General features: G+C 45.7%; 1 protein-coding gene across 2 annotated transcripts in view; it reads right to left on the reverse strand.

Moving 5' to 3' along the window:
- Positions 1-4233: 4233 nt before the first annotated feature.
- Positions 4234-14505, reverse strand: part of LOC138260955 (nuclear cap-binding protein subunit 2-like) — a 102213-nt gene continuing 91941 nt past the window's right edge. For both annotated transcript variants that reach the window (XR_011199033.1, XM_069209508.1), the window contains one exon: positions 4234-5263. Coding sequence is in view for 1 of the 2 variants with exons in the window: in XM_069209508.1 (XP_069065609.1) it covers positions 5171-5263 (93 nt within the window). In the remaining variant the exon portion in view is untranslated. The remainder of the gene's footprint in view (positions 5264-14505) is intronic.

Consider the following 14505-nt stretch of genomic DNA (forward strand, 5'->3'; position numbering starts at 1 on the left):
AGTTCATCCATAGGGCATTGCCTTGGGATTGCTTGTGTGGGTATCTGGACGCGAAGTTTTGGCATTTTGCGTTCTCTTTTGTTGCAAATAAGTCTATTTGAGGTGTTCCCCAGAGTGTGAAGTAGGTGTTTAGAATTTGTGGGTGGATTTCCCATTCGTGGACTTGCTGGTGATCTCGAGAGAGATTGTCTGCCAGTTGATTCTGGATTCCTGGAATAAACTGTGCTATTAGACGAATTTGATGGTGGATTGCCCACTTCCATATGTTTTGAGCTAATAAGCTTAACTGCGTTGAATGTGTTCCTCCTTGTTTGTTTAGATAATACATCGTTGTCATGTTGTCTGTTTTGACAAGGATGTATTTGTGGATTATGATTGGTTGGAAAGCTTTTAGTGCTTGAAAAACTGCTAATAATTCTAGATGATTTATATGCAGTTTTGTTTGATGTATGTTCCATTGTCCTCTTATGTTGTGTTGATTGAGATGTGCTCCCCACCCTGTCATGGAAGCATCTGTTATTACGTACTGTGGCACTGGGTCTTGGAAAGGCCGCCCTTTGTTTAAATTTATACTGTTCCACCATAGAAGCGAGAGGTAAGTTTGGCGGTCTATTAACACCAGATCTAGAAGGTGACCCTGTGCTTGAGACCACTGTGAGGCTAGGCACTGTTGTAAGGGCCTCATGTGCAGTCTTGCGTTTGGGACAATGGCTATGCATGAGGACATCATGCCTAGGAGCTGTAGTATTGTTCTTGCTTGTATTGTCTGATTTGGAGACATGTGTTGAATGACTCTGTTGAAATTGTGAATTCTTTGTGGAGTTGGCGTTGCTACTCCTTTTGTCGTGTCTATTATGGCTCCTAGATATTGCTGTACTTTGCTTGGCTGAATGTTGGATTTTGCAAAGTTGACGGTGAACCCTAGTTTGTAGAGGATTTGTATGACTTGATTTGTGTGGTTTGAGCATTGTGTGAGCGAAGTGGTTTTGATTAGCCGGTCGTCTAGATACGGGAATACATGTATTTGCTGCCTTCTGATGTGTGCAGCGACTACTGCTAGGCATTTTGTGAATACTCTTGGAGCGGTTGTTAAACCAAAAGGCAATACTTTGAATTGGTAATGTATTCCTTTGAATACAAACCTTAGATATTTTCTGTGTGATTGATGTATTGGTATATGGAAATATGCGTCTTTGAGGTCTAGAGTTGTCATGTAGTTGTGTTTTTTGAGCAATGGTAACACTTCTTGTAGTGTGACCATGTGAAAGTGGTCTGATTTGATGAATGTGTTTACTACTCTGAGGTCTAGAATTGGTCTCAGTGTTTTGTCCTTTTTTGGTATCAAAAAGTACAGTGAATAAACTCCTGTGTTTATTTGTGTGCTTGGTACTAATTCTATTGCATTTTTTTGCAGTAGTGCTTGAACTTCTATCTCTAGAAGCTGTGAATGGTGTTTTGATACATTTTGTGATTTTGGTGGTATGTCTGGAGGGAATTGCAGGAATTCTATGCAATAACCATGTTGGATAATTGCTAGGACCCATGTGTCTGTAGTTATTTCCTCCCATGCTTCGTAATATTTACTTATCCTTCCCCCCACTGGTGTTGTGTGGGGGGGGGTGAGTGACGTGTGAGTCACTGCTTGTTGGTAGTGGTTTTGGGGCTTTGAAATCTTCCTCTATTCCTAGGGAATTGCCCTCCTCTATACTGGCCCCGAAAGCCTCCCCTGTACTGTCCCTGGTAGGTGGACGGTGCGGACTGTGAGGTACTAGCTTGTGTGGCCTGACCCCGAAACCCTCCTCTAAAAGGTGTTTTGCGGAAGGTGGTATAAGATCCTCTGCTCTGCGGGGAGTAGAGTGCGCCCATGGCCTTGGCAGTGTCAGTGTCCTTTTTGAGCTTTTCTATGGCTGTGTCGACCTCCGGACCGAACAGAAGTTTTTCGTTTACTGGCATGTTAAGTACTGCCTGCTGAATTTCTGGCTTGAATCCAGACGTTCTGAGCCATGCGTGCCTACGGATGGTAACCGACGTATTAATGGTCCTTGCGGCTGTGTCTGCTGCATCCATAGAGGAGCGTATTTGATTGTTGGAAATGTTTTGACCCTCCTCAACAACCTGTTTTGCTCTTTTTTGTAGATCTTTTGGGAGATGTTCAATGAGATGCTGCATCTCATCCCAGTGGGCTCTGTCGTATCGCGCTAGCAGCGCTTGTGAGTTTGCGATGCGCCACTGGTTTGCTGCTTGGACAGCGACCCTCTTCCCGGCTGCATCGAACTTTCTGCTTTCTTTATCTGGGGGAGGTGCATCCCCAGAAGTGTGTGAATTTGCCCGTTTTCTGGCAGCCCCTACCACCACAGAGTCTGGTGGCAGCTGAGAGGTGATGAATACAGGGTCCGTAGGAGGCGCCTTATACTTTTTGTCCACTCTAGGCGTTACTGCCCTACTTTTAACTGGTTCCTTGAAGATCTCCTTTGCATGGCGTAGCATGCCTGGGAGCATAGGCAGGCTTTGGTAGGAGCTGTGGGTGGAGGAGAGGGTGTTAAATAAAAAGTCATCCTCTACTTGTTCAGAGTGTAGTTCCACATTATGGAACTGTGCTGCTCTAGCCACCACTTGTGAATAGGCTGTGCTGTCCTCAGGTGGTGATGGCCTAGTTGGGTATGTGTCTGGGCTGTTATCAGACACTGGTGCATCGTACAAGTCCCACGCGTCTTGATCTTGGTCTTCGTGGCTCATGGCGGTGTGAGCTGGCGAATGTGACGGGTGTAAGTTGGCGAAGCCGGAGTTACAGGTGGAGGCGAGGGAGGAGGTGTTACCTTCTTTGCTGTTTGTTGCTGAGGAGCCTCTAGTGCTATAAACTGAAGTGTTCTCTTTCTTTTGACAGGTGGAAGGGTACTGATCTTCCCTGTCCCCTGCTGAATAAAGATACGCTTTTGCGTGTGATCCACTTCAGTGGATTGCAGTTCCTGTTCGAATCTGTGTTTTTTCATTTGTGAAGACATAGAATGCTCTTCAGTATAGGAGCCTGAAACTGGGTCTGTTGGTGCTTTTTTCGGCTCCGAAAACCCTGTTGTTTGTCTTTTCGGCTCCGAGGTAACCTTCCTCTTCTTTTGTGCCGAAAAATCTTGGCCTCTATGGTCTTCGGCGCCACTGTCTCGGCGTCGATCCGTGTCGACACCGAACTCTCGGTGTCGATGCTTCTCTTTAGCACTCTCTCGGTCCCGAGGAGGCTGCGTGCCGGTGTCTCGACCGGAGTCGGACGATCTCGACACTGAATGGGCCTTTTTCGGTGCCGATTGTTGGTCACCGGTAATTTGGGTTGAGCCATGGCCGGTTGGCAGTGGCGTCCCCTGGGCCTTTTTGCCTTTTTTAAGTTCTGATCTCGACGTCTTACTCACAGTTTTTGTATTGTCGAGTTCGTCGGAGTCTGAATCCTGGATGGAAAAGGATTCCTCCTGTTCCTCTTCTGTCTCGAACTGTCGATGCTCCTTTGGCGTGGACGCCATCTGCAGTCTTCTCGCTCGACGGTCGCCCAGAGTTTTTCGGGACCGGAACGCCCGACAGGCCTCACCGGATTCTTCGCTGTGCTCGGGTGACAGGCACAGGTTACAGACCGAGTGTTGGTCCGTATAAGGATATTTGTTGTGGCATTCAGGGCAGAATCGAAACGGGGTCCGTTCCATCGGCGTTGTTCTCCACGCGGTCGGGCCGACTAGGCCCCGACGGTGTGCCGAAATCTACCCCGAAGGGCACCGAAGCGCTTCGATGTTCAATGCGTCGTCGTGTGTGTTTATCTCGAACTGGATCGCAACGATACCGTCGAAAATCTTCCGTTTTCAGCTATCTTTCCGTTCCGAAACTCGGAGCGACAGGAACACGTCCGAACCCGATGGCGGAAAGAAAACAATCGAAGATGGAGTCGACGCCCATGCGCAATGAGCACAGAAGGAGGAGTCACTCGGTCCCGTGACTTGAAAACACTTCTTCGAAGAAAAACAACTTGTAACACTCCGACCCAACACCAGATGGCGAGCTATTGCAGAACATGTGTATGTACAGCGACAGATGCCATCGAACACGTAGATATTCTCACACTGCAAAGAGCATGTAATCACCAAACACTCGCCGGCTTCAACCATTTCCCATTCATCTACTCCAACACTGACAGTTGACAACATGTTTAGGCACAACCACTCCTTAAAATATTCAGACAAATGAAATCTCTCATTGAAATGTATTTTCCCTTCTTTATTTAAAAACAAATATAGAAAGAAAACTTAGCATGAATTGCAAACATCTCTTCAGCTTCTTCAAAGTTGTGCTGCTGTTGCGTGAAGTCTCACTCATATGTTGACATTGTATGTAAGGTTGCTATCGGGCACTGGGAAACAGTCGTCAGTGACAAAGGAACCCTAAAGGCGCTCCATGCCTACACTCTACAGCCATCTGAGCACTACCACAAGGGGTACTGCGCCCCGAGAATTAACAATACACGAAGACAAAGGGCATCGATTCACTCGCTTTCAATGCTTTCCTAACATCGGTTTTGGTAGCCATGCCCAAAATAATGAGGGAGTAATGGGTGTAACTGCCCTTGTAGAGCGTATGCACTACATTAAATGTGAAACCTGTTAAGTCAGTTGGTAAATGAGAACTTTCACCCACATCTAGAACAGATCCGGCTGCAGACTGGCTGTTTCAACTAGAGCCCAAGACAGACTGAAGCCCACCATCTGGACCACAGCTACACTGAGCCCAGCCTTTAAAAGAACTGCTAGGATAGGCCTGTAAAGTTACCAGTCAATGGCGTATTGTTGCTGCCACCTTACATTGCTCGTACTCGTATCTACCCGCTTCATCCACAAGGATGCTTCTGCTCCGCATTAGACTCGTCCCAGAAACATAGCACTCTTTTGTGAAGCTGCAAGTCCGTTCGTTTTTTGCACATTTACAAAAAAGGTGTTTAGGGAGTTACCATGGATACTTGATGCCAATGGGAAAACCACGCTTGGGATCCCATTTAATGCATTGTGACATGACTCCGTCTCCCCTTTCAGTGGGATGCTGTACCACTCACGGCAGTCAGTCATTGCTCTGCCAGTCCCCTTTGTGCTCAGATTGGCCCATGCTTGAACTGAGATTGTAAATCCTCGGTCTTCAAGAGGACGAGTCAGAAGGTTATGGACTGGTTAGTAGTCTTCTGTGCTATTTTGCCATAGCCACCACGCCCAGCATCGTAATCTGTGCGGTATTCGTCTCTCACCTGTTGGAGGCACAAAAAGAAACGTTAATAGAATACACTCACTTCCCTGCAGAAAAGGGGCAACACAGGGATTTTAGTAGACAATGGAAGAAAAGCATAGTACCATACCTTCAACACAAGTTCTCATTTATGTCTGGATCTCTTAGCTTTAGTATTTGCTTTTTGGAGTTCAGTTCAAGTTTATCTTTAGTCAAAAGTTTTGAAAACAACAAATACATACAACCCTCTCCCCCCTACCCTTTACAAAACCCTACTTCACACACAGCCCTACAAGACCGATAAAACCAACCAAGGGCACCTCTCCATCATCTACTTCTTCCAGCAGCCATTACCTCATATGCACTTCAAGCTCAATATTTGGCACTGCTGTATTTCTACTCCAAACTTGCTTTTAAGAACTTTGGGAGGACAGGTGCCACATCTAAAAATTCCATATTCGTGAAAAGTGCTAGTGCTTTAGTCTGGTGAGAAAAATTATATTTTATTAAAAAAGCGATTTTAAAAATTACAGAATCTATTGTGTAAAAGTGCAAAGAATCCAATAAAAGATTAACATTAACATTTTGGAATCCTAGACCACATGTACAATTATTCGCAGCATGCAGAAGTACATTAAACTTCTCAGGCCTTAAATAGCGCACATTGTGTTACCCGAAATTTCTAAAGTATTAAGCGTAACTGGGCATTGGGCAAGGCTGCTCTTCAAGGAAAGACAACTCTCAATTATTAAGAAAGCAATGTCCACGCTAATGCACCATTTCTCTCATTTTTAAAGACAACTCTAACAATGAACTGTTACTGGGGTGAAAGGGGGTTGACCCATTTCACAAATATGTACCACATTTCCCAGAGATGAATCCCGCCTGTGCGAGGTTCCAGATTTCAAATCTGGTAGATTTGTGAAGGGGGCAAAATGTTATCCGGGATGAGGAAGGTTTGGCACTTTACAGAAGTACAAAACACGAAGTCCCTCATAATTGTCCCTAGTTCTAAACAGCAATAAGAAAAAGGCTGATTTACGGTTAACTTGGTGTGAAAATGCAGCTGGCATCATAATATATATTTCTCGTTTGATGTAAATTTTAGAGCTCCTAAAGAAATAAAAATACAATTCAGCAAAAGTAGGAATACATGTATGTTTAACGCGTACAAGGTCGTACAGGATACTTTTTAAAATTGAGAAATTCGCTTTAAGGTTTGAAATTTGCGAAGCTGAATAATTATAACTGTTCACTGTTGTATTCACAACCAAATCAATTCAGTCCAAAGACTCCTCTGCTTAAAAATCTGCCTACGACAATGTGGGGCCAAGCAACAAACGACACGTACAACACGGATGGATAAACAATGCTCTAACATATGGGGCCTGAGGTCAGTGCTCCACTGCACACTCAATCCACCAGCAGACTTCACTGTATCTTCATCTCTGCAGAGCAGCAAAACGTCCCCGTCTTCCCTGCTCCAGCTCAGCTTATGCTAGCTCCATGTTCCTTCTCTAAAGGCTTTTTCTTGTGCCCATGTTATATGGCGTTTCTTTAAGTGAGCTGTTCCTGCATGTAAATAAGGCTCGCTGTGTTCTGTGTGTCCAAGCTAACAGCCGACAGATTCAGGTAGCGCATACATCCTGTTCCAGCCGCATCCCTCCTCTGCACGCCCGGCGCGCGTCTGGATACCTTCCGTCACTTCCTGTTTACCCAACTCTCTCCTTGCAAAGGTTGCCACCTGAAGATAGATATATATATATATATATATATATATACAGGGAGTGCAGAATTATTAGGCAAATGAGTATTTTGACCACATCATCCTCTTTATGCATGTTGTCTTACTCCAAGCTGTATAGGCTCGAAAGCCTACTACCAATTAAGCATATTAGGTGATGTGCATCTCTGTAATGAGAAGGGGTGTGGTCTAATGACATCAACACCCTATATCAGGTGTGCATAATTATTAGGCAACTTCCTTTCCTTTGGCAAAATGGGTCAAAAGAAGGACTTGACAGGCTCAGAAAAGTCAAAAATAGTGAGATATCTTGCAGAGGGATGCAGCACTCTTAAAATTGCAAAGCTTCTGAAGCGTGATCATCGAACAATCAAGCGTTTCATTCAAAATAGTCAACAGGGTCGCAAGAAGCGTGTGGAAAAACCAAGGCGCAAAATAACTGCCCATGAACTGAGAAAAGTCAAGCGTGCAGCTGCCACGATGCCACTTGCCACCAGTTTGGCCATATTTCAGAGCTGCAACATCACTGGAGTGCCCAAAAGCACAAGGTGTGCAATACTCAGAGACATGGCCAAGGTAAGAAAGGCTGAAAGACGACCACCACTGAACAAGACACACAAGCTGAAAAGTCAAGACTGGGCCAAGAAATATCTCAAGACTGATTTTTCTAAGGTTTTATGGACTGATGAAATGAGAGTGAGTCTTGATGGGCCAGATGGATGGGCCCGTGGCTGGATTGGTAAAGGGCAGAGAGCTCCAGTCCGACTCAGACGCCAGCAAGGTGGAGGTGGAGTACTGGTTTGGGCTGGTATCATCAAAGATGAGCTTGTGGGGCCTTTTCGGGTTGAGGATGGAGTCAAGCTCAACTCCCAGTCCTACTGCCAGTTCCTGGAAGACACCTTCTTCAAGCAGTGGTACAGGAAGAAGTCTGCATCCTTCAAGAAAAACATGATTTTCATGCAGGACAATGCTCCATCACACGCGTCCAAGTACTCCACAGCGTGGCTGGCAAGAAAGGGTATAAAAGAAGGAAATCTAATGACATGGCCTCCTTGTTCACCTGATCTGAACCCCATTGAGAACCTGTGGTCCATCATCAAATGTGAGATTTACAAGGAGGGAAAACAGTACACCTCTCTGAACAGTGTCTGGGAGGCTGTGGTTGCTGCTGCACGCAATGTTGATGGTGAACAGATCAAAACACTGACTGAATCCATGGATGGCAGGCTTTTGAGTGTCCTTGCAAAGAAAGGTGGCTATATTGGTCACTGATTTGTTTTTGTTTTGTTTTTGAATGTCAGAAATGTATATTTGTGAATGTTGAGATGTTATATTGGTTTCACTGGTAATAATAAATAATTGAAATGGGTATATATTTTTTTTTGTTAAGTTGCCTAATAATTATGCACAGTAATAGTCACCTGCACACACAGATATCCCCCTAACATAGCTAAAACTAAAAACAAACTACAAACTACTTCCAAAAATATTCAGCTTTGATATTAATGAGTTTTTTGGGTTCATTGAGAACATGGTTGTTGTTCAATAATAAAATTAATCCTCAAAAATACTACTTGCCTAATAATTCTGCACTCCCTGTATATATATATATCTTACCTACTGGCAGTCGCCAGTAGGTAGTTATGCTTGGGAACTAGTTTCCATAGAGAGAGCGTTTTTTGACTTAGCTATATCTCTGGCACCTTCTGACTAATCTTCAAAAAAAAAAATGGGAAAAAAGTGCCCTGGTGATTCTTGTTGACGTGGAAAGTTAAGGAGTGATCTGTCAAGCGGGGCCGATAAAAAGGGGGGGCAGGGAATCAAAAAAGTTGTGTTTCCCATGTTAATTCCCATAGGACCTTTAGACACGACTTCCAGCCGAACCACTGGACGGAATTACACCAAATTTAGCAGAAAGCTAGCTTTTGGTATGCAGATTACGCTTTCGCTTATTTGGTATAAATTCATTCAACAGTTTTTAAGATATTAAAGGAAATATAAATTTGTATATCTCAGCTCCTAAATTTTTTGCAAATATGCATGAAAAAAGAAGCGCTGTAATTGACTGACGGCAACCTGACTAGAAAGTTGCGGCTGCCATTTTATTTCTCAGGACACTGTCCCCAGGGGTGAAAATCCTAATTGAAAGTTGCATAAGGGGTCAGGGTGGAGCTACCCTGACCCCAGGGGTGTGATATAGGTGTGTCTTAGGGGCAAAATATGGGTTTCAAAACATTTTGCATCACCATGCAAGATATTCAAGAATTATTTGCAAAATATTTATGAATATGAAAAAATCTGGAAGAGAAACCAGAGATTGATTCACTTACACATGCACTCACACTCATGCACCCACTCGAACACTTATGCACCCACTCAGACCCTCTTGCACCCACTCAGACACTGACGCAGCCACTCACCAACCCACTCAAGACAGTGACACATCCCCTCAGACCCACACAGTCCCTCATGCACCCACTCAGACCCATTGAGACCCTCACACACCCACTCACAAATCAACTCAGACCCTCATGCACCAAGTCACAAACCCACACAGACACTGACATATCCACTCACCGACCCACTCAGACACTGACGCACCCACTCACATACCCAGTAAATACTGATGCACCCACACACCTACTGAGACACTCCTACATCCACTCAGACACTGACGCACCCACGAAGACACTGATGCACAGAATCTTACACCCAGACAGACTCTCACAGCCACTCTCACCCCAGATAACGCTCTTACGCCTGTTATCACATTCAGAGAGATAGGATGCAGCCAACTTTCCTCGGCCATGCACAGCGGTGGTTGGATTAAATGTATAGTAATGAAAATTACTGTATGTTAAAAAACAAACAAATTCACAGAAAAAACAAAGGTTACAGAGACGTTATAGTTAGGAAATGGAATTTAAAAAAACCTTAGAAATTCACTGAAAAAAATCAAAGGGTACAGGGAGGTTATAGTTAGGTCCTGAATTTGCTTCCACAGAACCAGAGAAATTCAGCAGTTATAGTTACCCGAGCTAACTATAACTTGCACCCCTGTAAAGCATTGCTTATGACATCACATATTACATCACTCATGACAGACATCACTCATGATGTCATCCAGTATCTGTAATAAGTTCTATGTATGTATGTTTTTCTTTCCGCCGTCGGGTTCGGACGTGTTTCCTCTCGATCCGGTGACAGTAATTAAAAGTATAGTATAATATATATATATATATATATATATATATATATATATATATATATATATATATATATATATATATATATATATATATATTTTCAATCCAATTTAGACTGTCTGGGTCGGTTTTCTCGTCCTTACAAGGCCTACTTCAATATGATTCTGATGGAACTAACTTTCGATTCTGTCCTCAGTGTCATTCTAAATTTCCATACACCGATCAGCACTCGGTGTGCAATCTTTAGCTATCTCCAGACCATCAAGAATACAATTGTGACTCCAGTAGATCTTTTGGATCTAAAGACACTTCGGGACCGTAGAGGTCAACGTCTCAAAATGGCGTTGAAATCAACAGAAGACACACCGGACATATTCGGTGAAGAACATGCCCAAGAAGAAATTCGGCAAGGGATAGTTTTTCCATCCAAGACTCCGAAGAACATTCAGATGAAGACAGCCACTACGTGCCTGCGGCACAGTACGTGAGTACAACTGCCCCATCACACCACACAAAAATGACTAAAAAGACTTCAGCACTGGTCGTCGATCCTCCACTGCCTTCGGGCCATGGTCTGATTCGAAAAGAAAGTCCAGATGACCAACCTTCAGGTTAGGCACGGAGATTTAAGACTAAAGTGCACTCGGCTTCAACCAAACAGAAGCCACAGAAGCAGAATCTAGGAAGAAGATTTCCGTCGAATGCTGGCGCAATGGGAGTATTCATTAGGTGAGGAATCCACAGGTAGCTAATGTATCCACCAGAAAAGTCGTTATCGAAGGTAAGTAACTCGTTCTTCTGATGGATACAACTACCTGTGGATTCCTCACCTAATGAATAGAGTCCCAAAGCAGTACCGCACTCGGTGGTGGGTGCCTGAATGGTCAAACCAAGAAATCCTGCAGCACCGACCGTGCAAAATGGCCATCCCTTCTGACCTCAGAGTCCAAGCAGTAATGCTTCGCTAAAGTATGAAGGGACGACCAAGTTGCGGCCTTGCAGATGTCAACCACAGGAACACCCCTAGCCAAGGCCGAAGAGGCCGACTTAGCTCTGGTGGAATGAGCTCTTATGCCATCAGGGGGTACTTTCTTTGCTAAAGAATAACACATTTTAATGCAAAGAACCACCCACCTGGAGAGCGTTCTCTTGTGGACTGCCTTTCCTCTCCTCTTTCCCACGTACCTGATGAAGAGCTGATCCTCCAGCCTGAAATCCTTCGTTCTATCCATATAAAAGCTCAACGCCCTCCTTGGATCTAAGCGGTGAAGTCTCTCTTCTTCCTTTGAAGGATGAGGCGGAGGATAAAACGTGGAAAGAGTAATCGTCTGGGCCATATGAAAGGGTGAAACAACCTTCGGTAGGAAAGCAGCCTTGGTCCTCAACACCACCTTATCCCCATAAAAAGATGTATAAGGGGGTTTTACAGATAGAGCTTGCAACTCACTCACTCTCCTTGCAGAAGTAATTGCAACCAGAAAAAACGTCTTTATGACCAATAATCTCATGGGGCAAGAATGCATAGGCTCAAAAGGGGACCCCATAAGAAAAGTTAGAACCAAGTTTAAATCCCACTGAGGCATAATGAAAGGAGTAGGAGGGAATTTATTAATAAGACCTTTCAAGAATCTAAGTACTATAGGGGATTTGAATAGAGAAGGCTGGTCTGGAAGACATAGAAAGGCTGACAGGGCAGACAAGTATCCCTTAACCGTAGCCACTGCACAACCCATCTGTGCCAGAGACAATGCAAAAGATAAGATATCTGATAAGTGAGCACGTAAGGGATCAATTTGCCTCTCTCCACACCAAATCACAAACTTAGCCCACCTATTAGCGTAGATAGATTTAGTGGAGTGTCGCCTGGCCGATAAGATAACATCTACTACATCAGGCGGGAGAGAGAAGGAACTCAGGTTGCCCCGTTCAATCTTCAGGCATGAAGGTGCAGGCTCTGGAGGTGGGGGTGTAAAACCTGCCCCTGCGACTGCGAGAGGAGGTCTGCCCTGAGAGGGAGACGGAGCGGAGGGCATAGTGAGAGCTGGAGAAGGTCCGTGTACCATACCCTCCTCGGCCAATCCGGAGCTATTAAGATGACTTGGGCCCGGTCTTGGCGAATTTTCCTCAATACTCGATGAATCAAGGGTATGGGAGGGAACGCATAAAGCAACTGGTCGCACCAGGTCATCCGAAACGCGTCCCCCAATGCTCCTTGTCCTGGATACTGGAGGCTGCAGAATAACGGGCAGTGCGAGTTCTCCCGAGTGGCAAACAGATCTATCCGAGGAAACCCCCACATCTGGAAGATTAGACGGACTTGATCCGGATGGAGACGCCACTCGTGATCGGCCGAGAAATGGCAACTGAGACTGTCCGCACGTTCAAAACTCCGGCCAGATGATTTGCTACCAAGCCAATCTGATGGTCCTTTGCCCAGGACCATAGCCGAAGAGCTTCTCTGCAGAGAAGGTACGACCCTACCCCTCCCTGTTTGTTTATATACCACATCGCGGTAGTATTGTCCGTCAGGACCTGAACCGACTGACCGCGAAGGGTTGGGAGGAAGGCCTTGAGAGCCAGACGTACAGCCCGTAACTCCAACAGATTTATATGAAACATCTGTTCTACTGGAGACCAAAGACCTTTGATCTCCAGGTCCCCCAGATGAGCTCCCCACCCTAGAGTGGAAGCATCCGTTATTACTGTGGCCATAGGTGGAGCTTGAGAGAACGGCCTTCCTCGAGAAAGATTGTCGTCCGCAATCCACCATTTTAAATCCATGGCAGCATCTCTGGAGATCCTTACCGAGCCATCGAGATCTCCTTTGTGTTGAGACCACTGCCTTCGGAGGCACCACTGAAGAGCCCTCATGTGCCAGCGAGCATGTGTGACCAACAGAATGCAAGAAGCAAACAGACCGAGCAGACGTAGGACCTTGAGGACCGGAATAACAGCTCCAATTCGAAACATTGGAACCAACGCCTGAATGTCCTGAATCTGCTGAGGCGGAGGAAAGGCTCGATTCAATGTTGTATCCAGTACTCCCCCTATGAACAGGAGGTGCTGTGAGGGCTCTAGGTGAGATTTGGGCACGTTCACCGAAAAACCCACGTCGAACAACAACTGAGTGGTCGACTGAAGGTGATGCAACACGAGCTCCGGAGACTTGGCTTTGATCAACCAGTCATCCAGATAAGGAAATACTGCTATCCCCTTCCTTCTGGGCTCCGCTGCAACCACCGACATCACCTTCGTGAAGACTCGAGGTGCCGAAGTAAGACCAAATGGGAGGACCGCAAACTGATAGTGCTGCGACCCCACCACAAACCGGAGATACTTCCTGTGCGACTTGAGTATCGGGATATGAAAGTAAGCATCCTGCAAGTCGACAGACACCATCCAATCTCCATTGTTCAGCGCCAAAAGCACCTGAGCTAGGGTTAGCATCTTGAACTTTTCCTGTTTGAGGAACCAATTCAAGATCTTCAGGTCCAGGATTGGCCTCAACCGACCATCCTTCTTGGGAATCAGGACGTACCTCTAGTAACAACCTTGACCCCTTTCCTGCTCTGGAACCAACTCCACCGCGCCCTTTGAAAGGAGGACTCGAACCTCTTGTTCTAGTAACAGGAGGTGTTCATCTGAACAGTAGGAAGGATGGGGCGGGATGGGGGGCGGAAACTCCCGAAAGGGTAGGGTATAGCCTTTTCCCACAATGCTGGTAACCCAGGAGCCTGATGTTATGACCTCCCACTTGTGGAGAAAATCCAGTAACCTCCCACCTACAGGAGTGGAGTGAGAAGGAATTGGCGGAAGCCTAAGGCTGCTTCCCATGCTGCACCCCTCCAGAGGATGAGGAAGAGGCAGAGTGCTGCTGAGTGGCTCCCCTGGTACGGACCCTACCCCTCCCTCTAAAGGATCTATAGGAGAGAGCAGAGGTGGGTTGTTAGAATTTTCCTCGCAAGGAGGAGGAGGAACCACGACCAAATCCTCGAAACCTCCTAAAAAATCTGGAGGAAGTAGAAGAAGTGGCTTGCAAGCCCAACGACTTGGCAGTGGCCCTACTGTCCTTGAACCTTTCTAAGGCCGAATCCGCCTTGGCGCCAAAAAGCTTATCACCATCAAAAGGAAGGTCCAATAATGTTGATTGCACATCCGAGGAAAATCCAGAGCTACGAAGCCAGGCCTGCCTCCTCGTAGCCACAGCAGTGCCAATTGCTCTAGCAACCGAGTCAGATGTATCCAACCCAGATTGAATAACCTGGGTTGCAGCTGCCTGAGCATCAGAGACCAGGCTTAATAATTCCTGAGGAA

The sequence above is a fragment of the Pleurodeles waltl genome, chromosome 2_1, assembly GCF_031143425.1.
Source record: "Pleurodeles waltl isolate 20211129_DDA chromosome 2_1, aPleWal1.hap1.20221129, whole genome shotgun sequence".
NCBI lineage: Eukaryota > Metazoa > Chordata > Amphibia > Caudata > Salamandridae > Pleurodeles > Pleurodeles waltl.